This window comes from Aythya marila (assembly GCF_965140915.1).
Source record: "Aythya marila genome assembly, chromosome: 27".
Taxonomy (NCBI): domain Eukaryota; kingdom Metazoa; phylum Chordata; class Aves; order Anseriformes; family Anatidae; genus Aythya; species Aythya marila.
This window is the reverse complement of record NC_139068.1, coordinates 6060068-6080735: the sequence shown is the minus strand read 5'-3', so window position 1 is coordinate 6080735 and position 20668 is coordinate 6060068. Positions and strand designations below refer to the sequence as shown.

The window sequence follows — 20668 nt, the reverse complement described above, 5'->3', positions numbered from 1 at the left end:
GGGGGGCGGCGCCGGGAGCTGTGGTTTGGGGGCACGGGGGTGGCCTGCAGGGGGCCTCCGCCCGCCCCGGGCCTTCCCCGCCCGGCCTCCCGCGGCGGGACCCGGCCCCCTGCAGCCTGGGGGCCCGGGCGGCGCCTGGCGGACGAAAATAAAGGCGGAGCGAGCGGGGCTTTCAGCACGGTTTATTGCGGACGGAGGGGCCGAGCCCCGGCGGGCCGTGAGCCGCGGGCGGCGCTCTGCTTTCCCCCGGCCGGGAGGAGGAGCGGGGGCAGCCGCGGGGAGCGGGGCGAGCCTCCGGCGGGCGCGGGGCCGTTCCGGGGCCGGGCGTTTTTCCGGGCCTGGTCTCGCCCTCCCGGTGCCGGCGGCGCTGCTCGGCCGGGCCCAGCCCGCCCCTGGGAGCGCTGCCCCAGCCCAGCGGCAGAGGGAGAGGGGTGACCGCTGTGAGCCCGGCTTCCCGGGGCCCTTCCTTCTCTAATGTTGATGACCCCCAGGACAGAGCGTGGGTTATTCCCCTTTTCCAGATGCGGGAGAGCTGCGAGCTGCTGGGATTCCTTTCCCCAGCTGTGCTGAACTTCACAGGGCTTGGGGCAGGCTCCACCCCACTCTGCCCTCAAGGTGATGACACAGTTCCAGGCCGTTGAAGTGATTCTTGCAAATCTGTTCTGTTGCAAAATGTTCTTTTTCAAAAAGGTTCCTGGAAGGATGCAGCCTTTTTGTCCCAGAAAGGAAGAGGAAACGAATCATGCTGCTTACATTCAGGTGTAATCCAGACCCCACTGGAGACAATAGGACACAAAGGCATCTGGAAGCTGCTGCTCAGCCTCCTGGCAGTGCCTACTGTGATGGGCACCGCCGCTGTGCAAGGAACTTGGTTTTGCTGGAGCACAACCCACATGGCACTGCAGTCGCTCTGCTCTTACCCAAAGGGTTTGGCCAGATGCCATGGTGGCACCAGACACCAGAGTCATCATTCTGTCGTACCTCCCGTTGCACACGGTGGTGCTAGGGCTGTCAGTGCAGCTGCAGACCCGTGCCCAGAGGCACAGCAGAGCTCTTCTTGCTGCCAGGCTGGAAACAGTCACAGTTCTTGGCTGGCCACAGTGCCCATCTCTGCACTCCTGCGAGGGATGAGGCTGCTGCTGCCGCCCTTTGCCGGTCCTGTGAGAGGTTTGTGCTGCACAGCAGGTGGGCACATGGCTCCTGGCCAGAGACCTCTGAGGTGACCCCAGCCACGCACATTTTCACTTGCAAACCCAGTTCCTGACTCCCTGCGAAGACATCAAGCCCACATTCTTTTCCAGCAGCTGTGCCCACTGCAGTGACTCCAGAGGCTATAAGCTACAGAAGACTCAGGTGTCACCTCCAGCCCTGCATGACATGCTGGGGCAGCACTGCCAGCCTAGCCTGACCCTAAAGAGTTGGGGCAGCCTAAATGGGGGTAGCCATCCCATCCCTCATCGTGTCTTGGGGCAAAATTGGGGCAGGTACAGCACCTGTGTCCGTGCACACACAGAGCAGGGCCCACCTGGAAGCTGGGCACAGCAGTTGTCTCAGCATGGCATCGATCCCAGACCATGCCCATATCCCATTGGGGCAGCAATGACTGTTCCCATGCTGCACCCACAACGAAGCAACGTCCTGGTCAAAAGGGGCTGGGAAGCCTGGCCACGGTTAACAGCTGAGGTGAGGCAGCACCCGGTGAGCCCAAGCTGAACATCAGACAGTTCTGACAGGCCAGAACCAGCAGGGTGAAGTCCTGGTGGGCTGTCTGGCCATCCCTTCTCTCCCCATGGCCTCTCAGAGGCTGGGGAGGTTGCTCATCATGCTGGAGTTGCTGGAGAGAGGTGCTCTGGGCCGGGCATTCAGGGCCACAGAGCTGCGGAAGCTCTCCCGGTAGCGCAGGGAGCTCTCCGTGGATGAGCCAGAGTTGATGTCTGTGATGACCAGGCAGTCCCCAGGCTTGCAAAGCCCAACCCTGAGGCAGCAGCAGCACAGCAGGCTTCCCACAGCACGGCGCACCTCCACGCTGCGGAGGGAGTAAATGATGGGGTTAACGCCCGAGTTGAGCATGGCCAGAGCCAAGGTCCAGTCCAGGCTGTGGAGGAGTCTGCAGGTTTGTGTCTCACAGAACACATCAAAGAGCATCAGGGCAAAGAGAGGGCTCCAGCAAATGATGAAGGCACCCAGGATCATCAGCACAGTCTTGAGCAAGCGCAGGGATCGTTTGCGGCTGTGCCGAGAAGTGGTTTGCTTAGAACTGGCCTGGACCAGCTGGAAGATGGAGATGTAGAGGCCGATGATCCCCAGGAGGATGATGCTGAACATGACCACAGAGAAGAGGATGTAGTTCTTGGAGTAAAGAGGCAGGAGGACAGAGCAGGCATTGAAGTCGCACAGACAGTTCCAGCCCAGCAGCGGAAGCAGCCCAATGATGAAGGCCAGAAGCCAGCAGGAGATAATGAGCCCGCGCAAGCGCAGGGTCTTGCTGGCTTCGTTCTCAGCAATTGGCCTTACCATGGCACTGTAGCGCTCAATGGCCGTCACAAGCAAGCTGAAGGTGGAAGCAGCCAGCGCGATGAAGAGAATGCCTTCCCGGAGGAACCAGAGCTGAGGTGAAAGTTGGAAGGTCTTCTTGCCTGAGAGGCAGAGATTAGAAAGGTAGGCAACACCTGCAAGCAGGTCGCTCACGGTGATGCTGGCAATGCAGGAGTAGACCCAGCGCCGGGCTCGCAGGCACCGCAGGATGGCCAGCAGCACGAGCAGGTTCTCCAGGATGATGATGCAGCTGATGATGACAAAGGTTGTGCGGATGAGGCCCATGCCCTCGTCCCGGGACTGCCGGTTGGTCAGCTTTCCTGTGAAGTTATAGTGCTGCAGGATGATGTTCACATTCCTCATGGCAGCCAGCTGCAAGCAGGAACCTTTCCTGTCAAGGAGGTCCAATCTGAGCTCAGGATATTGAGCAGAGCCCAGTGGAAGGGGGAAGGAGCGATTCACCAGCCAGCTCAGCCCCGGGCCATCCATCTTCCAAGCCTACGTCAGCAGCCAAGGGATGCACAACGGAGCAAGGGTCGAAGTGGCGTTGGGAGCAGGGCAGACCTTCTGTTTGAGGGCAGGAGGCAGGTGTGAGTCTGCCCCTGAGGCCAGCAGCTCTGCCCAGCGTGGAGATGAGAGTTAGACCCCTGTCTGCCAGCCTTGCAGCACTGAAAGAGCAACGTGAGAGAAGGGTGAGGTGTTTTGTAAGGCCACGCGTGAGCATGGGCTTCCTGTTGTTTAATAAAGTTTCCTGTTGTGAACTAGAGTATTGACATGGTCTCTGGCAGCTGTCAACATTTCTCAGTAAGGAGAAATGAGAGGGTGGGATCCATTGGTTTGATCAAAGCCAAACGCTAGCAGGAGCACCCAGACAGCTGAGGCACTAACAGCTTTGCCTTTTGTGGCGTGAAATTCACTCCTGAGCCTGGCTGAGAGCAACTGCCCCATCATCGAGTGCCCTGCACACCACCTGTGCCCAGACTCATCCTTCTCCAAGAGGAAGCTCCATGTTCCCATTCAATCTTCTGGGCTCCTCCATGGGCCCAGCTCCTGCCAGTCTCTCAGGATGCATCCACCCAAGTCCTGTCCTATCGAAGCAGCAAGTCCAGTCACCTGGGTGTTTGAAGCTGGGGCTCAGCTACTCCCAGCTCAAAGGAAACCAGCTGGTCAAAGCCTTACTTGTGCCCTGGTGCTGCACACTCCACCTTCTGCTCTCCAAGCATCTGCTAAAGATGGGTCAGGGTCTTCCCACTGCCTAGGTCCATGCAGGGAAACTGAGGCACAAAGCTGCTGTCTCTTGCCTCGCGTTGCAGAAGGGGCATGGTGCCATGGCTGGGACCAGAAGCCCGGGGTCCTGACCTGACTGCAGCATTAACATCTACCACTGATCATTCCCTATGTCTGCAAAACCTGACTGGAGATGTGTTCTTGCAACACGTTATTCCCAGCCCAGCTGTTGTTTGCCTCATGACTCACCTGTCACGGCTGGCCCGAGGCTCTCGCTGCAGGAGGGAGGCTCAGCAGCCAGCAGTGCTTTCCAGCTGCTCGTCCAAGGCCCAGCACAGAGTAGGTAGTGGGGAGAGCTCCTTGTATGAAATAAGTGAGATTTCCACCTACCGAAGTGAAAAAAGGGAAGTTACAACATCAACCACATTTCTCTGGCAGGATGGACCCACCCAACAGATGCGAAGAGACATAGAGAAAAGAGCATCTTTCAGCTCAGGATCGTGGCAGAAGCTTTGCCCTGCTGTCTGCTTTCACCTTTGTTCTCACTCTAGACTGGCACAAAGTCAGGGAGAGGCCCCCAGTTTTCTGCTTTCTGCTTTCTCCCATTGGCATGGCGAGCAGGGATCCTGGGAGCCAGCCCCTGCTTGAGGAACAGAGAGGTCCTAGCCTGGATCATGACATGGGCAAGTGGAAAATGCAAAGGGGACTCCTGCTGCAGGAACTTGTGCAAGCAAGAATTGTTCTCATTGAGAGCTGAGGGCTCGGTCCTCCATGGTGGCCCTTTCTGCCGGCAGTTTGGGCTTTTCTGTCAGCAGAGGTCAGAGCACAGCACTGTATGGGCTGCTGCAGGGAAGGTTAACAGCCCAGCCAGACCCAGTACAATAAGCTCATGCTGATAAAGTCAGCAGACCCCAAGCTTGAGGGGGCAAAAATCAGCAGGAAGGCTGGGCTGTGAGCACAGTGCAGGCCAGAGGAGAGGAGTTCAAGGGCACCCCTTCAGCACCCAGAGCTCACTCCCAAAGGGGCTGGACAGACACTCCCAGCACAGCACCGGAATCAAAACGGCGAACGCGACTCTTGTACATCCTTCCGCGTCGTTCTTGCTTCAGGTTGGGCCTCCAGATGTGTTTACATCTGCTCCTGTAGGCAGAGGACAGTTGGCAGGAAGTCCCTAAAAAGATCCCAAGGGTCCAGAGCAGCTTCTCAAATAGCTGGCAGCATTTAGCAGCCTTAGAAAGGAGATGGCTGGCAGGAGTGAGCTCTTTGCCAGGGAGATCTGCAGAGAGCATGGTGCAGGTGGGAGGCAAATGGTTTTGATGGCAGGAGGCAGATGAGCAGCTGGGAAGGCTCAGTGCACCCTCCAGAGGGGTGCTGGGCACACTCAACCAGCCAAATATCACAGGCTTGTCCTTGTGCCCCTTCCACGAGCATGCCAGGTGCTACACGAAAAGCAGGGCTGATTACTTTGTAAAGAGCTGTTCCAGTAAAATAAAACCCCATTCCTTGCTCTGCCCTAGCCTCTGGCTTGTTCGGCCTTTTAGTAGAAGAGGGGACCAGGTACCTGTGAAGCTCACCACGGTTCTACAGCACGTCCACAATAGGTAACTGTCTCTGGGAAGATGCTGGAGCTGCACCCCAGCACCCGTGGGTCCCCTTGCCCCATGCGGCTGGTCGGCAGCAGGGCCTTGCACAAACCCAGCCCACATGCCTGCCACAGAGCTGCTGCTCCCAGCCCCCACAGGGATGTCCCCAGCTTTACTTGAGGGCACTGAGGCTCCCCCTCAGCAGGGCACCACTGGGGGACAAGTTCCTGTTGTTCTGCAGTGGCTCCCCGTTGCTATCTGCACAAGCACCAGCTGAGCTTCATCTTGATACGTCTCCTTCACTGCCATTTCAGTTCAGATGTTCTTTCCTTGAAATGAAGGGGCAGAGGAGGGACATGCTATCCTGCAACATTTGTCATCTCTTTCCTGCAGATCGAGACCACAAGTTACTTGAATCTGCCTGATAGCTGCCAAGTGCTGGCCTTGGAAGGACCGGGGAGGTGCAGGGGCCAGCAGCCACCTCCTGGACCCTCTGCCAGAGCTGTGGCCATGCAGGCGTCCTCAGATGCTGAGATGAAGCAGCTCCATAAAAGAAGCTGCAAAGCCCTCTGCAGCCTGCAGGAAGGCAAGAGTGCCATTGCAGAGAGGGGCACCCAGAGATGAGCAGCTTGCAGCATGGCAGGGCACCTGGGCACTCTTGCTCTGCTCCCAGGAGGGTGTCAGGCTCCAGGACAGCTCTGGAGATGGAGGGGGGGCGGTCTGGCTGCAGCAGCCACAGCCATACCCCACCTCCCTTTGATGCTGCTCACTGTCCTGTCCCAATGCCCCGAGAAACATCAGTGGAAGCAGCTGTGCAAGGGTTCCCTGCACCAGGCCAGGTTCAGGCAGCTCAGCATCATGCTTAGCTGCTGCATCATGCTGCTTCAGCTCAGCATCACATGCAGGAAAGAGGCCAAGAAGAAGGCAAGAAAGCAACCCTTCCCCTGGCCAGCCTCTGGCAGCATCAGGCAGTCAGCAGATGATGCATCCGGACCACTGCAATTAACAGTTGTCAACAGATTTATCATTCGCAAAATCTCTCTCATACCTGTCTAAACTTATTTATATGTTTGACCTTCAAGCTCTACCCAGTGGCAGGTACAGCCTGCTGACTCCAATGCAAGCTACTTGTGTAGGCAGCATGACAGAGGTAGTTTTATTTACCAAGTAATTTTTAAAAGCTGGGCCTTACACATTTCTAATTTTTGCCCAGCCAAACTCCATGCAACTGATGGAAAAAAGAACCATGGAAAGAGAGATGCAAATGCATTTTGAACAGAGAAGCGTTAGGGCAAAGCTGAAGGTGCTGTAGGGGACAGCAGGTTACATCACTGGGCAGGCATCACAGGCTGCAACTCCTGCACTTGAGTTCTGATCAGCCCTGGGGGAGTGACAGCAAGCTATGAATGCAAGATAAAACATCAATGATTTCAGTTGAGGTTTTCCTGCAGTGCTGCTGCACAGCCCCGATTAAAACTTGTATTTACAGACATTCTGATTAAGTGGGTGAAGCTCTGTGGGGAGCTCTGTCCCCCAGCCTCCCTCCCCACACACATCCTGTCCCCACTGCATGGCCTGGTGGGGCACCAGCCAGGGCGTCCAACCACCCCCAGGTGTTTTTCTGCTCCAGGAAGGGTGGAGTTGTGCCGCTTCAGATATGACTGATTGCTCCTGACGGTTGGTTGCAAATGCTTGCTCTGGTCTCTTGCAGCAGGTCATCCTCCCGGTGGCACATCCCATCCCTAGTGCAGCGGGGTACTGCCAGGAGCTGGGGAGGGAGCCACAGCAGGACCCCCCAGACGGGAAACACCGAGCCCAAGAGACCAGCCCTTAGGCAGGATCGTCTCAGCCACAGTTGTTGTTCACTGAAATTCGGTGGGTGGGTCTCTGTAGGAATAGAGTTCACTGCAGTGAGCCTCTGCATTTGAAGGAAAACAAGAACATGAAAGAGAAAGTTTTGCTATCGTCTTGTCTTGACCACATTAATGACCTTAAAAGGCAAAGTTTGGTTGATTTTTTTTTCTTTAAGTGGTTTTTCTTTAAAAGCTTGAATTTCCTCAAAGCAAAAAACTTTAAGCAGAAAGCAAACAGCTGCATAAAATGCTTCTCCACTCAAAAACCTTGCCTGGGAGTCACCCCAGTGACCCACATCACCCATGGACCAGCTCAGCCCATCTCCCAAGGTGTCACATCTTTCTCTCCTCTGTGCCGGGTTTGTGATTGTGACCCCTTGGATGGTTCACAACGCAAGGCCCTGGGCATTTCCAGCTCTCATCTGCTGTGGGGTGGCAGCTTCAGAGCCATGCGTCCCCCAGCACCCCTCCTTCCAGTGTGAGCTCGCACAGCTGCCACCTCCTGAGCCCTGCCCCAGCCACTGCGCGAGGGAACGGCCGGGGAGGGCTCGGGGCAAACAGTGGGGCACAGCAGGGTGCTGGCAGACGCGCAGCCCAGGCTCCACACAGAGGAAACGGGGCTGGTCTGACACCCAAGGTGGTGGCAGTCCCTCTGGTCTGGCTGCCCCTGACCTTCAGATGCTTTTGTGTTGGAGCAAAGGTCGAGAGTTCTTGAAAGCCTGTGAGCATGGAAAAGACACCTTCAGTGACTGGCGCTCCTTGCTCTTTATCTGCCGTGTCGATAAAGATCTTTTCTTTAGCATCTAATTTTCTCTCATGCCCCTTCCAGTAAAGGGTCCTGTTATGACTACAGAATGCAACGTGCAATCTCTTCTCAGCAGAGCAGGCACCTCACACAGAATTAACCCTAACAGATTTATGCCTCACACACAATAGCCCAGGCAAGCTCCAGGGAGCATGAAACAATGCAACAAAGTGGGACAACCTCACAGGAGGGGAAAATGAAGGTAGTTAAGGGCTAGGAAGAGCAATCAGGAAGGACAACTTTAAACAATGCAGGACTGTATGGCACAGTTCTCTCTGAGATTGCAGCCTGTGAGTCAGGCAGTTCTTCATGCAAGTCACAGGCTCAGCTGCCATCATAGGACACACTTGGAAAGCTGAAGGCCAGAAGGAAAGTGCCCACAGCCACCAGCCGAGGTCATGAACGAGCCAGAAGTAGGAAGAACATAGGTGTCCTGAGCATCAGGCCCATGCCTCTCATACAGTGATTTGGTCACCTCTTTGAACAAGGGTCACCTGTGGCAGTCCGATGACGATCTCTATTGAGGACTACAGCCAGGAAGGGGTGAGTGCAGCATGACTGGTGCTCAGCTGAGCATTTAGCCAAATCACCCCTTGCTAGGGGCAAGCTGAAGACAGCAATTGCAGCGTGGTTTGCAGGTGATTTCAGGCCAGGGAACGAGGGGAGCAGTGAATCCAGAGCAGGGTGGATGAAGCCTCCTGAACAGGTATGCTAGTGGCCAGACCAGCTGCAGAGGCAGCACCTGCAGTCATTGAACTGGACAAGAAAGTGTGAAGCGACCTGACCCCTCCTGGAGCACGTGCCAGAAGCTAGAGGAGGTGCAGTAGGAGACAGCCTGATTGACAGAGCTGGAGGACACCATGCTTTGAAACAGACAGATGTGATCTGTCCTGCAACCAAACTGGGGAAGAAATGCTAAATCACACCCTGGAGATCCCCTTGGACACCTCTCCCGGCTGGCACCACTGTGGCTTCGGCACCATTCTGCACTCTGCCCTGGCCTTTCTGTCTTGCATATCGCTCACTGATCACAGCCTCTGAACACGCAGGCATGTGAGCAGGCCGGGCAGCAGAGATGCAGATAGACCGTCAGGGTTACTGCACTGCTCTGATTAGCACAATCAGGCCATCGCACATGGTTTCCTGGCTGCTGGGTACAGCTGGTCCCAGGGTATAAAGCCAGCCCTTGGGCACAGGGATGCTAAGACTTCCACACAGCCTGGCAGCAGCACCCAGTGGTGGGAGATGTGCCGGTCCCAGCTGCTCCTGGCCCTGCTGCTGCTGTTCTCCTGCCCGTGGGCTGATACCAGTAAGCTGGGGTACTGCGAGGGTCTATGCAGGAGGCTGCTGGTCTGGGCTCTGGCCTCAGCAGCTCACTCTGCAGTGGGATGTCTTTCAGGTGCTCTATGGGGTCAGATTGTGGGAGGCCATGAGGCTCAGCCCCACTCCCACCCTTACATGGCATACCTGAAGATAGGGAAGTCCGCCTGCGGAGGCTTCCTGGTGGCCCCTGACTGGGTGATGACAGCTGCACACTGCATGGGGTGAGTACCTTGTACAGGAACTTTGCCCACCTCTTTCTCCCCTAACCAGAGAGGTCCATCACTAGAGTCATCTTGGAGCCGGTTCCTCTTTCTCCTGCACCTAGCAGCTCTCTCCACCTGCCTGAGAAAGGGCAGGGAAGCAAGTGTGACCCAGCCTCTTTTCCTCCTCTCTCTTCTGCTGCCGTGGTCAGGAATGCCACAGTCATCCTGGGGGCTCACAACATCTATGAACCAGAAACAACGCAACAGGTCCGGGGAGTTCTCAGATACCACCGGCACCCTGAGTACGACCCCAGAACCGTGTCTAACGACATCATGCTGCTCAAGGCAAGGCAGGCCTGCAGGGTGGAGGTGGGCTGTGGGCGTAGCAGGGGCTGAGCAGAGCACCATCATGCTGTTGGCTTCTCCTGCAAGCCATCGCCTTCTTCTGCCATGGGTGCTGGATTGGGAGGGACCCAGGAGGGAAGCATGGGCAGGGCTTGTGTCACATGCCATCTTCACAGCACCTCACCAGTACTTGTGGTGCTGTACGCCCCTCTGCACCTCCCCTGTCTCTGCGGGTGGAGTGTCCCCCAGCTGCTCACAGCCTTCTCCAAAAGCTTTGCTCTCTCCCAGCTGACAGCAAAGGCCACACTCAACAGCTACGTCAAAACCATCCCCCTGCCCAAGACCAGCGGCTACCTCCCCACAGGCACCAAGTGCAGCATAGCTGGTTGGGGCCTGATCGACAAGGACCAGGAAACCAGCAAGCTCTTTGAAACCAAAGTCACCATCTACAGCCGCAGGAAGTGCGTCCACTTCTATCCACACCTCAATGCTGGCATGGTGTGTGCCGGCAGCTTCCACGAGCTGAGGGACTCCAGCCAGGTACAGCTGAGGGGCTCAGCCACAGGGCAGGGGGCTGCTTGCAGTGGGGGCTGCTCCTGGCACAGGCTCGGCAGGACGCCAGGAGAGGTGACTAGAACGCAGTTCCTGTGCCCGCGTGGACGGGCTCCCGGGATGCCCCTGGCATCCTGATCCATGTGCGGTCCCGGGGGCAGAGCCCCAGCTTGCCTACTGTGGGCAGCTCCTGCATCGGGGCGGGCAGGAGCAGGCTGGCCCTGATGGCAGAGGCTGGGCGGGAGGGCTGAGGTAGGACCCGATCCCACAGTGGCTTTGACAACTGGTCTCGTCTGTCCTCAGGGTGATTCTGGTGGGCCCCTGGTGTGCAATAAGGTGGCACGAGGCATCGTTTCCTTCGGGCATCACAACCCCCCTGGGGTCTATACCCGCATCTCCAACTACCTGCCCTGGATCAAAAAAACCATGAAGAAGTAACAGCAACACCAGCGCAGCCCTGGGGACACCCTGGTTTCCTTTCTGCCCCTACCAAAGGCTCAGCTCCCTCTCCTTTCCTTGGGAACCCAAGTGCCCTGATGTATGCCTGGAAGGGCCCGTTTCTTTGTTCTGAGGCTGCTGTCCCACTGTCTGCCTGTGCCAGGAAGCCAGTTTGGTGCCACATTAAGTCACCCTGGCAGAAAGGAGGATTGTCCCAGGTGGCACCAGAAAGGGGCAGTACCACTGGGGATCCCATTTCTTTCAGAGACATCCCTGTCCCTGCTTAAACCTCGCTGCACTTGAAACACCCACAGTAAACTCAGAGCTGCCTTTTTTAGCATATCTGTCTCCTCCTTCCTCGCACCTCGTCCTGGGGAGGAGGGAGGGCTGGGCCAGGTCAGCAGTCAGCCTGCTGGGACAGAGGCAGCAGGAGCTCTGCAACCACCAGGTTGCTACCAGGCTGGGAGAAAAAGAGCTGCAGCTGCTGCTCCTGGAGCCACGGCAAGACTGCCGTAGGGAGCGATATGGCCAAGCTGCAAGTGGGGCGGGTGGGGGTTCACTGCAGGTGGGCAGGTTTTCCTGTGAGGGGCTCCCAGTGGGCCTCTGCCAGGGAGAGTGGCCACGCACAGCTCAGGGCCCTGTGCTAGCTCGCTCAAACAGTGCTAGCATAGGGGATCTGCTTCCCCTGCCCATTGCGGGGCGGTGATGGCAGAGAGCTGGGAGGCGAGGGGAAGCGATGTGCACACACCCCATTCACCAAGTTCAACAATGTCATGAGCCCTCCAGCGGCCAGTCCTCAGTCCTCCTCCTCTAGAGCAGCTGCATGATGCCCTGAGTAGAGACATGCAGACCCTGTAATGATCATTCTCAAAGTGTTAGTAAAGGACCTGAGTCTGCAAAGGCGCCCAACTCCATGCTGCTGTCTCCTTGCTTCCCAGGCCAGCTATTGCAGAATAGCCTGACCCTTTCCCTGGGGAAAATCAGGGTGAGTTCTTGCTGGGAGCTATCAGCATGGAGCTTGTGGGCACATTCCTGCCCCTCTCAGCAAAACAAGCTCAGCCCTCGCAGCATAGGCTGCTGTAGCAGCAGCACAAAACCAAAAGGTCTCACAGCTCTCAGCCAGGCGACACTTGGAGCTCAGCTTCTGCTCCCCACAGAAGATGCACCATCCTCAGACAGCCCCTGCATGGGAGTCTGACCACTCTGCACTACGTTTCCCTGAGCCTCAGGCTTCTCTTTAATTCCAGACACCATTTCTGATGGTGTCTCTACAGAGATAGAAGAGGGCCAGGCACTCTCCTGGAGGAGATGGCACCAGGCAGGACAGTGCACCAGTAAACAAATACACTGCACCAATCCCTAGCGCAAGATGCCAGACATCTATGCAAGTTCCAGGGGAGATCAGGCTGGTTTGCAGAGGGGAAACCCAGTGGGAAATTTTGAACATACAGAAACTGTGTGCAATGCAAGGAAACAGGATGCTTGCCTTGTACTCATAGCCTTTCCCAGCTTTCCACTTAGCCACTTATGTCAGAGGGAGGAGATAGCCTCAATACGCCTGTGGTCCAGCCGCAGCTGCGTGCTCTCATGCTCCCTCTGCCCCTGCCTGGGGCAAAAAGAGATGATGCCACTTTTGTCTTCAGCACCCACACCATTCTGGGGAAACTCAGAATGGTCCACGGTTTGGGCTTCTGCTAACAGCTGCTATCAACCAGTAGATCTGCAAGTGAAAAGGCTGCAACTGCTTATCTTCGGAGTACAAATCTTTGTCACGTCAGGGTTTTCCTTGAAGCTCCAGCTGCTGCAGTCTTTGCACGAGAATGGCAGCTTTCAGATTAAAAAAGGGTTTTGCCCTGCAGCACTGGGGGTAGGAGGGAAGGCGAATTTACTGGCAGCCAGCGAGGATGCATCAGTCCCATTTCGTCACAGCCCAAAGAAGGGACTTCTGGTGGGGCAAGGGAACAGGCACGCCAGTGTGGTGTGGGCGAGCGGTGGGGGTGCCCCAGAGACCAGCCCCCAGTCTGTCCTCCCCACGGTGCCAGGAGCAGCGGGTGCAGCCCTGGCTGGGGTGGACTTGGACACAATACCTCCCCGAGAGCCAGTGGGCAGTGAAGAGGCAGCATCCCAAACCCACGTCCCTCCCCCTCACCCACCCTCAACAGACCAGAGGCAAAGGCAGCCCTGGCTCCAGGCAGCATCCTCCGGTCTTCTCTCCTACCAGCCAGCAAAGGAGCAGTGACCCCCCAGTTCAACGGGAAACAATCACACCTAGGTTAAGGTACAGTAAGGTAGTTGGAAGAGACCTTCAAAGATCATCCAGTCCAACTGTTTGACCACTTCAGAACTAACCAGCAGTTAAAGCATATTATTCAAATGCCTCTTGAACCCTGGACAGCCATGGGGCATCAGGCTTGCTAGGAAGCCAGCTGCAGTGTTTGACCACCTAAACTGGAAAAAACATTTTCTGGAAAGAAACACTTAAAAGGGGGTCTTTTGCCATACAAAACAGAGCTCCAGATCAGCAGCTGGTGCAGAGCAGAGACCTTGTGGTACTAGCAGCAGTCATGCTGTTGTGGGCCAGGCTTGTGAAGCTGCTGAAACAGCTCCTTGCCCCAGACAGCCATAGCCAGGGCAGCAGTATGGACACACGCACACCAGTTTTGTGAAGACTGTTCCTTGAACCAGGACTACACCTGCTGAAAAGCAGCAGGAGGGTTCTCAACTGCCTCCTTGGAATTGGTGCATCAAGTAAAACAAATCTTTTTTTTTTTTTTTTTGCAAAGCTTATGATAAAATCAAAAGACTACGCAAGAGCACAACAACAAATACAAGCTGCAATGTAACGGTATGCTGGCAGGCAAAGTGACAGGGTGGGTGCACTCCCTCCAGCTTGGAGGCAATGGGTTAATACTGGCTCTGCGTCCAGACAGGTGTCAGACGCCTCGAATCAGTCCCAAGCTGAAGGTGGGTTGATGCCCAAGGCTGACTGAATTCCCCCCTCAGATTGCTGAGGTGTGCAGTTTGCAGAGAGATTAATCAGATGAGTCTGACCTCTGCGGTTTCCTGGAGCCTAGTCTCAGGGTATAAAAACTTCCTGGGAGCAGGAAGAGACCCCAGTTGCAGCCTCACCTCCAAGGCATCCACCGAAGCCGAGCACGCTGCGATGGAGCACCTGCAGAAGCTCCTGCTCGCCCTCCTGTTGGTGGCATGTCCTCCGGCCAAAGCCAGTGAGTAGAGCGGGCACAGTGTGGGGCGAGGGCTGGGGAAGGCAGAGTCTCGGCCAGTGCGTACGGCAGCCCCTCCTGGCCCCTCGTCCTCAGCCCCACACATTGCAGGTCACGCCTGGAACCGGATGGCAGGAGCAGGCAGAGCCAAGGCCCCCGCCAGACCCTACATGGCTTATCTGGAAGGGAAGAACGGCCACTTCTGCGGGGGCTTCCTGGTGGCCCCCAGCTGGGTGATGACAGCAGCTCAGTGTTTCAGGTAAGATTTCTCTGCACAGCACCTGGCACACTGAGGTTGCTGAGCTGCCATGATCCTAGACGGAGGTCTGATAACTCCAGTCACTTCCTTCAGCAACAAAGCCTTTTCTAGCCTGGAGTGAGGCCACACTGCAGGGACAGGATGGGCTGGCACCCAGCAACTTGGCTCTGCCTGCGGTTCCTACTCAAGCCGCCCAACCCTGCAGCCTCCCCAGCACACATTCGGATGCTTATCTTTCTTTTTTCCCCCCTCTGTGGTCCATTCCTAGATGTGAACAGTCAGAAATTGGGCCAGCTTCTCCCCTTGCTGCCACTGACCTGCTGGCTTAACAGGGGTGGCTGGTGCCAGGCTCTGCCCTTTCTGCCACCACTGACCTGCCAGGCTGCTGTACAATTCAATGGTCTCATCGGTGAGCTGCTTTCCCAGCTCTCTTCCATCCCTCCAGCTCAAGGAGCTGGGGCAGTGGCAGGCAGAAGGGGCCCAGCTACTCACACACATGCTCTGGGTATCGATACTGGCAGCTCCAGGCCTGAAGGGCAGAAAGGAGCATCAGAAGAATCTGGCCTGGCTGAGGGCTGTCCCCTACCCCAGATCTTTCCCCACTTTCCAAAGGCAGCCCCTGCTGCCAATGGTCCTTGTGAGCATTAGACAAAATTAGTTGATCTTGAGATCCAGAGGCAAAGTAACCCATGGCATGCAGAGCCCCACTCTGTCAGCCAGTGATTCACTCTGCCCCCTGGCTGGGTGGGCTCACCTGCAGGACTCCTTGCTCTCACCAGTCTTCAAAGCCCAATCCATGCCCCCAGGCTATGCCTTGGTATCACCAAGACAAAGTCAATGACATACACTGTGCTCATTCTCACTAGCCACAAACCTCTGACTGTCATCCTTGGAGCCCACAACATTCAGAGAAGAGAGGAAAGCTGGCAAATGTTTGAAGTCCAGAGTTATCACTGCCATCCAGACTTCACCAATCCCATGAAGGGAAATGACATCCTCCTGCTGAAGGTAACTGCCCACCCGCAGCGCCTGTGTGGTCCTGTCTGCCCGAACTCACTACGTCCAGGGCTGAGCTGTGACAATGGAGTGGGAGGGGACATCCTTCAGCACAACCCATTTACAGACAAAATACTTATTTCTATATTTTCTGTCTCCTTGCCCAGCTGAAAGGCAATGCTACCAGCAACAGCTATGTTAGGACCATTTCCTTCCAAAAAATAAAGGCCTCTGGAGGGACAGTGTGCAGCATAGCTGGCTGGGGCCACAAGGCACCCACTGCGACATTCCACGAAGCCAACGTCACCATCCACAAACAAAGGGACTGCCTAACCGTGTACCCTGGACTTGCCAACAACTTGATCTGTGCCAACAGTGGATCTGCTGGAGTGCCTGAAGAGGTCAGTTGGACATGGGGAGTGGATGGCTGCAGGGCAGGACTCAGACAGGTCCTAGGCACAACATGGTTTGGGCTAAAACCTCCACTGAAGAGGTGCTGTCTAAAATTGCTTGTCATTGTCAGCCCCCCCAGTCAGCTTCACCAGCATCCCACTCTTGCTGTCCTGGCACAGGAGCTAAAGAGGTGCCGTGGGTCTTGATTTCCAGGGATCTAACCATCACAGGGGCACCACACTTGTGCACAACACCCAGGATTCTGCGCAACAGGACAACAGCTTGGCTGAAGAGGGGTTTGCCCTAAATTTCAGAGCTGGGCTGAATGCATTTTGTAGTGCTGTGCAGCCAAGAGAAGGGTGGAGATGAAGTGATGCTTCAGGCTATACTATTTGTCACTGTGCTGGTCCCAGACAGAACTTACAGGTCCTGTTTGGACCCAGAGCTGTCCACACCCACAGAAAGTCCCAAATTCTCCTGGAAAGCTCTGTCCTCATATCTGCAGCCTCCCTGTTCTTTGCAAATGCACCCACCTTCCCCCCAGTCAACACTGATCTCTCTTATTTTATAGGGTGATACTGGGGGACCACTTGTCTGCAACAACAAAGCCTATGGTATCTTCTCCTATCAGTACAAGAACCGGATTGGCTTCTACACACACATTGCTCCCTACCTTCCCTGGGTTGACAGCATCATGAAGTCGGCATGACTCCACACAACCCAGCTGCTGCCCTGGAAAGCTCATGCACCAGGGCTCACACTCACCTGCTGCTGCTTCTTTTCTCCCTGGGAAGCTTCTTCCACCAGTCCTCATGGATGTGGCAAGGAGTTCTCTCCAGCAAAGCAGGGGGCTTTGTGCAGAATTTGCACCTTGACTGAGCCTGTTCACCATGCGAGCTAGGGAGCACCCACGTGCACCGCGCACCTTCCCTGCTCCGGGCTGCCCTTTGGCCAAACCACTTGTGGCTCCAGCGAGAGCAGCAGGGCAGGCCCGAGTGAGGTGACCACAGCTACTGGGACATGTTCCTGGGGGATCCAAAGAGCAACCTCCTCCCCGCCCCTGGCATTTGTGATGCCTGGATCACCCTTGCCCATGCCCTGGGGTTACAGGGTTGTCCCAGCTCCAGGGGGAACAACACTTTCAGCTCCTGCTTCACTACTGATGCCGTCCCCTACCTCTGAAACTCGCTGCCTCATTTCTCCCCTCTTGCTGTAGCTCCACTGTTGTAAAAATACATAAAAACAATAAACTGCATGTGCATTTGAGAGCCTTCTATGATTTGAATTTGTATCAGTCTGGCTCCAGTCCTGAACAGCTCAGAAGAAAGTAATGGCCCAAAGTGCTGAATCCCAAGCTGGAAGTTTCTACCTAACCAGTAGCCTCCATTTTCTGTCCCACCTAAACCCACTGAAGAGGTGTCAAGCGTGGCATTCAGGGCAGGGACAGCCTCTTTGCCCCCTCTCAGCAGTGCAGAGGGCTTGGTCAAAACTGAAGAAGTCAATGAGTGATCTTCCAGCAGGAGATCATCTCCCCCATGTGATGCCACGTGAGCAGGCAGGGAAGGGGAGAGGGCACAGAGCACCAGGAGTGCCTGGGCTGCAGGACTGCTCACACCATGTCCCTGCTGGTGCCCTGGGGGTGGATGAGCCTTCCCCATGCCAGGGCAGCCCTGTGATAAGCCTCGCCAGTGGCCACTTCTTAGGTGGAGGACAGCACGAGCACCAGAGCCAGCTACCCGAAATCCAGGATGCAGGGTTTCAGAGAAGAGGAGGCACAGAGGCTTCCTGGAAACCACGACGCCTGCCCAGCCTACCCGGAAGCAGAGAACCCTGCGGGGGTGCTGCCTTGTTTCCCACCTCATTTCCCACCCTCCCAGGGCATGGAGCAGGACAGACGAAGCAGGGAGAAGGGTGGTGGTTTGAGAGAAGAAGAACCCCACACACCTGGCATGCTCAGAGGGCTGACTGCCCACCAAAATCAAAATTCCACGTTTTCTGGGTACCACAGGGGTGCAGAAGAGATCTAAACCTCTTGCTGTTCCACGTGGGTACCACCAGCCCATCCCAAGAGGTAATAACACCGAGCATGGGCACCAGCCAGCTGCACAGATTCATTTAGGAGTGAAGGCTGTGGTCCCAGTTAAAGCCAGACACTGTGGGCAGCGAGAGCATCAACCCTCACTCTCAGCAAGAGGACAATGCAGCATTGCACAGCACTGAGCACAGCCGGGCCTTGAGAATAGACTGTAAGACACTGCTGCAATACGTAGTTTTATCTCAGATCTCTGCCTGTCTATAAAAGGATAAAGTCAATCTGTAGCTATAAAGGAAACGGAACTGGGAGCCCTGCTCCTGTCCCCGTGCTTTAACCATATTGTCACCCTTCTCTTCCTACAAGCCCCTATACTTTGTGATAACATCCAACCACTGTACTGAGGCACAAACTCCACAGAAGCAGGCCCCGTTTCAGTGTTTCAGGAAAGAAATCACACCCAGAGATTCAAGAGATTTGTTGTACTGGAAACAAGAGTGAAAGGTACAGGTATTAGATCATCAGCAACCCATAAAATCACGGGGGTTTCTCTGCTGCATATTACAGTATTGGCCAAGGGCCCTGGTGATGGTAATCCTGCCATGCTCAGTGCTGCGAGTGTGTGCAGCAGAACCAGTCCTCCCTCTGAAGATGCTGAAGAAACATGACAAAAGATGAGAGAGGCTTGGGTTGCTGGTGGCAGCTCTGGTTGCTGTGGCTGGGCCCAGGCAGGTGCCCACCAGAGAAGTCCTGGCAAGTTCCCTGCCACATGCAGGTGTCCCTCAAGGCACTTCTAGACATTTGGATCCTTTTAGTGAAGTTGGCAGCAAAGAGAAGAACCACCAAAGCTTGGTGCTCAGCAAACAGTTTCACAGAATCACAGAACTGTAGGGGTTGAAAGGGACCTCAAGAGCTCTCCGGGTCCAACCCCCCTGCCAAAGCAGTTCCATAGAGCAGGCTGCCCAGGTGGGCGTCCAGAAGGGCCTTGAATATCTCCAGAGAAGGAGACCCCACAGCCTCCCTGGGCAGCCTGTCCCAGAGCTCTGTCACCCTCACCAGGAAGAATTTCTTCCACATGCTGGTGCGGAACTGCCTGGGCTCCATTTTTTGGCCATTGCCCCATGTCCTGTCCCCACAGACCACTGAAAAGAGGTTGGCCAAATCCCAATGTCTCCAATGTTTTTTCCAATACTTCATAGTTTTGGACAAAACTTAAAGACCCCCCCCCCCCCTTCTGAAACTGAGCTTAAAAATATTACATCTGAAGGATATTGATCTGGACATCTGGCAAGTGACTTAGCAAGAGGATGAAAAGAAAAAACTTTCTGTCCGGTGCTTGGGATTTCACTGACAAAAATAAAATAGAAGAGACAAGGAAAAGCCCGGACTTCCAGGTCCCACTACATTTTCAAGTTTACTTCACAACAGCTGATCTGGAAAAAACATTTTGGTACATCCCCAGCCATAATGTGCCTCTTGTGACCGAAACAGCAATCCTGTCCAAGTCACAAAGCCAGGAGCTGTGTCCCGTGCCCTGGACACCCCCAAGGAACATGAAGGTCCCCAGCAGCCGGTGGCAGGAACTAAGCGGGCAACCCTGACCCGCAGTCGCAGGCACCTTCCAGCCTGGCCGCTCACTGCCCCGGCAAGGAGAGGGGTGGGCGAGGTGGCAGCTCCCCGGTGCCAGCGGGCGCAGAGCCCCCCAGCCTCTCACAAAGCTCAAAAAGCAGAAATAAAATCGCAAATACTTTTTAAGAGAAGACTTGAGATTGCAGAAGTGCAGGCTCTTCCTAACAGTAAAAATTGTCAGCAAAACTCTTCAATTCTCTACAGAATTGCAGGAAAAAAATAAATAAATAAAAATCTGTGAGGCAGCTTTTTGAGGAGGCCCTCGCCCAGACGCAGCGATGCACGCGTGGTGCACCGAGATCTGAGGGGGGCTGAGGGAGAGCTGAGGGCCCCCCACCAGCGCCTGCCTCTCCTCGGAGCTGAGGTCACTGCCATTGCTGGGCGGTGAGGAAAGACATGATAGAAGTGACGGGTATGGCACGTTTTACACAGACAAAGGGCAGTCCAAGACCTACGGCTCTGAGTTCCGAGTATGAAAACACCAGCTCCATTCACTTGCCTCTCCCCCACCACGTGGCTTTCCAGACGTACTGGTTTTGACTGGGATTCAAAGTGAGACAGTGGTCAAAGTTCAAAGTATGTCCAAGCAGGGCGGGGGGAAGAGGAGAGCTCTGTAGTAATCTTCTATTCAGACCGATTTCCTGTGCTGTTAGGAGGGCTGGTTCCTCTCCTCACTTTGCTGCAGACAGCATGCAGCCACTTCAGACTCAGAGCTGGGAGGCACAGGAACCCGTTGAGCATTGTGCTGCAATGACACCACAGGCCACAACAGGAGAAAATCTGAGCCTACACACATCCGCAGAGCAAACACTTCACTTACACTCCTCAGTGGCGCAGCTTTGCTCTGGCCTGAACTCTTGCTGTGCTCTTGAGGGATTTCAGCTGGGACAGGAGAGCCCCGGCCCTCCAGGCACAGAAGGAACTTGAGTTAATGAGATAAATGCAATGCAAGCCTGGCTGGGGCACGGAGCGGGGTTTTCAGTCAAGTGGTGTGGCTGGTCTAGTAACAGAAAAAGCAATCAGACAGCTGAATAAATTAAGGGAAACTGGGAGGGGGAGGGGGTGAAGGGGCCAAACCTGCCTCTCTGTTGCTAGAAGTACTGCGGTAGTTTTGTATCACGCAGATTTCAAACATGGCAAAATTACCATTCTTCTAACTGCACAGAGAGAAGGGACAAAAAAACAGGCCTGGTTAAAGCACAGGAACCCAGCATACTTCTTCAGATTAGAACAGACAAATGACATTCTAAAATCAAAGACTAGAGGTCAAA

The 20668-nt window shown here is 55.4% G+C and overlaps 3 protein-coding genes across 3 annotated transcripts; 2 read left to right on the top strand and 1 right to left on the bottom strand.

Moving 5' to 3' along the window:
- Positions 1–172: 172 nt before the first annotated feature.
- On the bottom strand, positions 173–4146 carry S1PR4 (sphingosine-1-phosphate receptor 4). Its single transcript, XM_082779816.1, has 2 exons — positions 4012–4146; positions 173–3203 (listed from the first exon to the last, which is right to left on the bottom strand). Exon 2 carries the CDS (start codon positions 3022–3024, stop codon positions 1798–1800), a length of 1227 nt encoding a protein of 408 aa, XP_082635942.1. The 5' UTR covers positions 3025–3203; positions 4012–4146; the 3' UTR covers positions 173–1797.
- Positions 4147–9224: 5078 nt separating this feature from the next.
- On the top strand, positions 9225–11194 carry LOC309887783 (mast cell protease 1A-like). The gene is made up of 5 exons (XM_082779746.1): positions 9225–9312; positions 9403–9547; positions 9739–9874; positions 10163–10414; positions 10730–11194. Exons 1-5 carry the CDS (start codon positions 9249–9251, stop codon positions 10862–10864), a joined length of 732 nt encoding a protein of 243 aa, XP_082635872.1. The 5' UTR covers positions 9225–9248; the 3' UTR covers positions 10865–11194.
- Positions 11195–13903: 2709 nt separating this feature from the next.
- Positions 13904–16947, top strand: LOC309888092 (granzyme G-like). Its single transcript, XM_082780312.1, has 5 exons — positions 13904–14091; positions 14200–14347; positions 15214–15355; positions 15511–15744; positions 16308–16947. The coding sequence occupies exons 1-5, from the start codon at positions 13905–13907 to the stop codon at positions 16443–16445; spliced, it is 849 nt and encodes a 282-aa protein (XP_082636438.1). The 5' UTR covers position 13904; the 3' UTR covers positions 16446–16947.
- The last annotated feature ends 3721 nt before the right edge of the window (positions 16948–20668 follow it).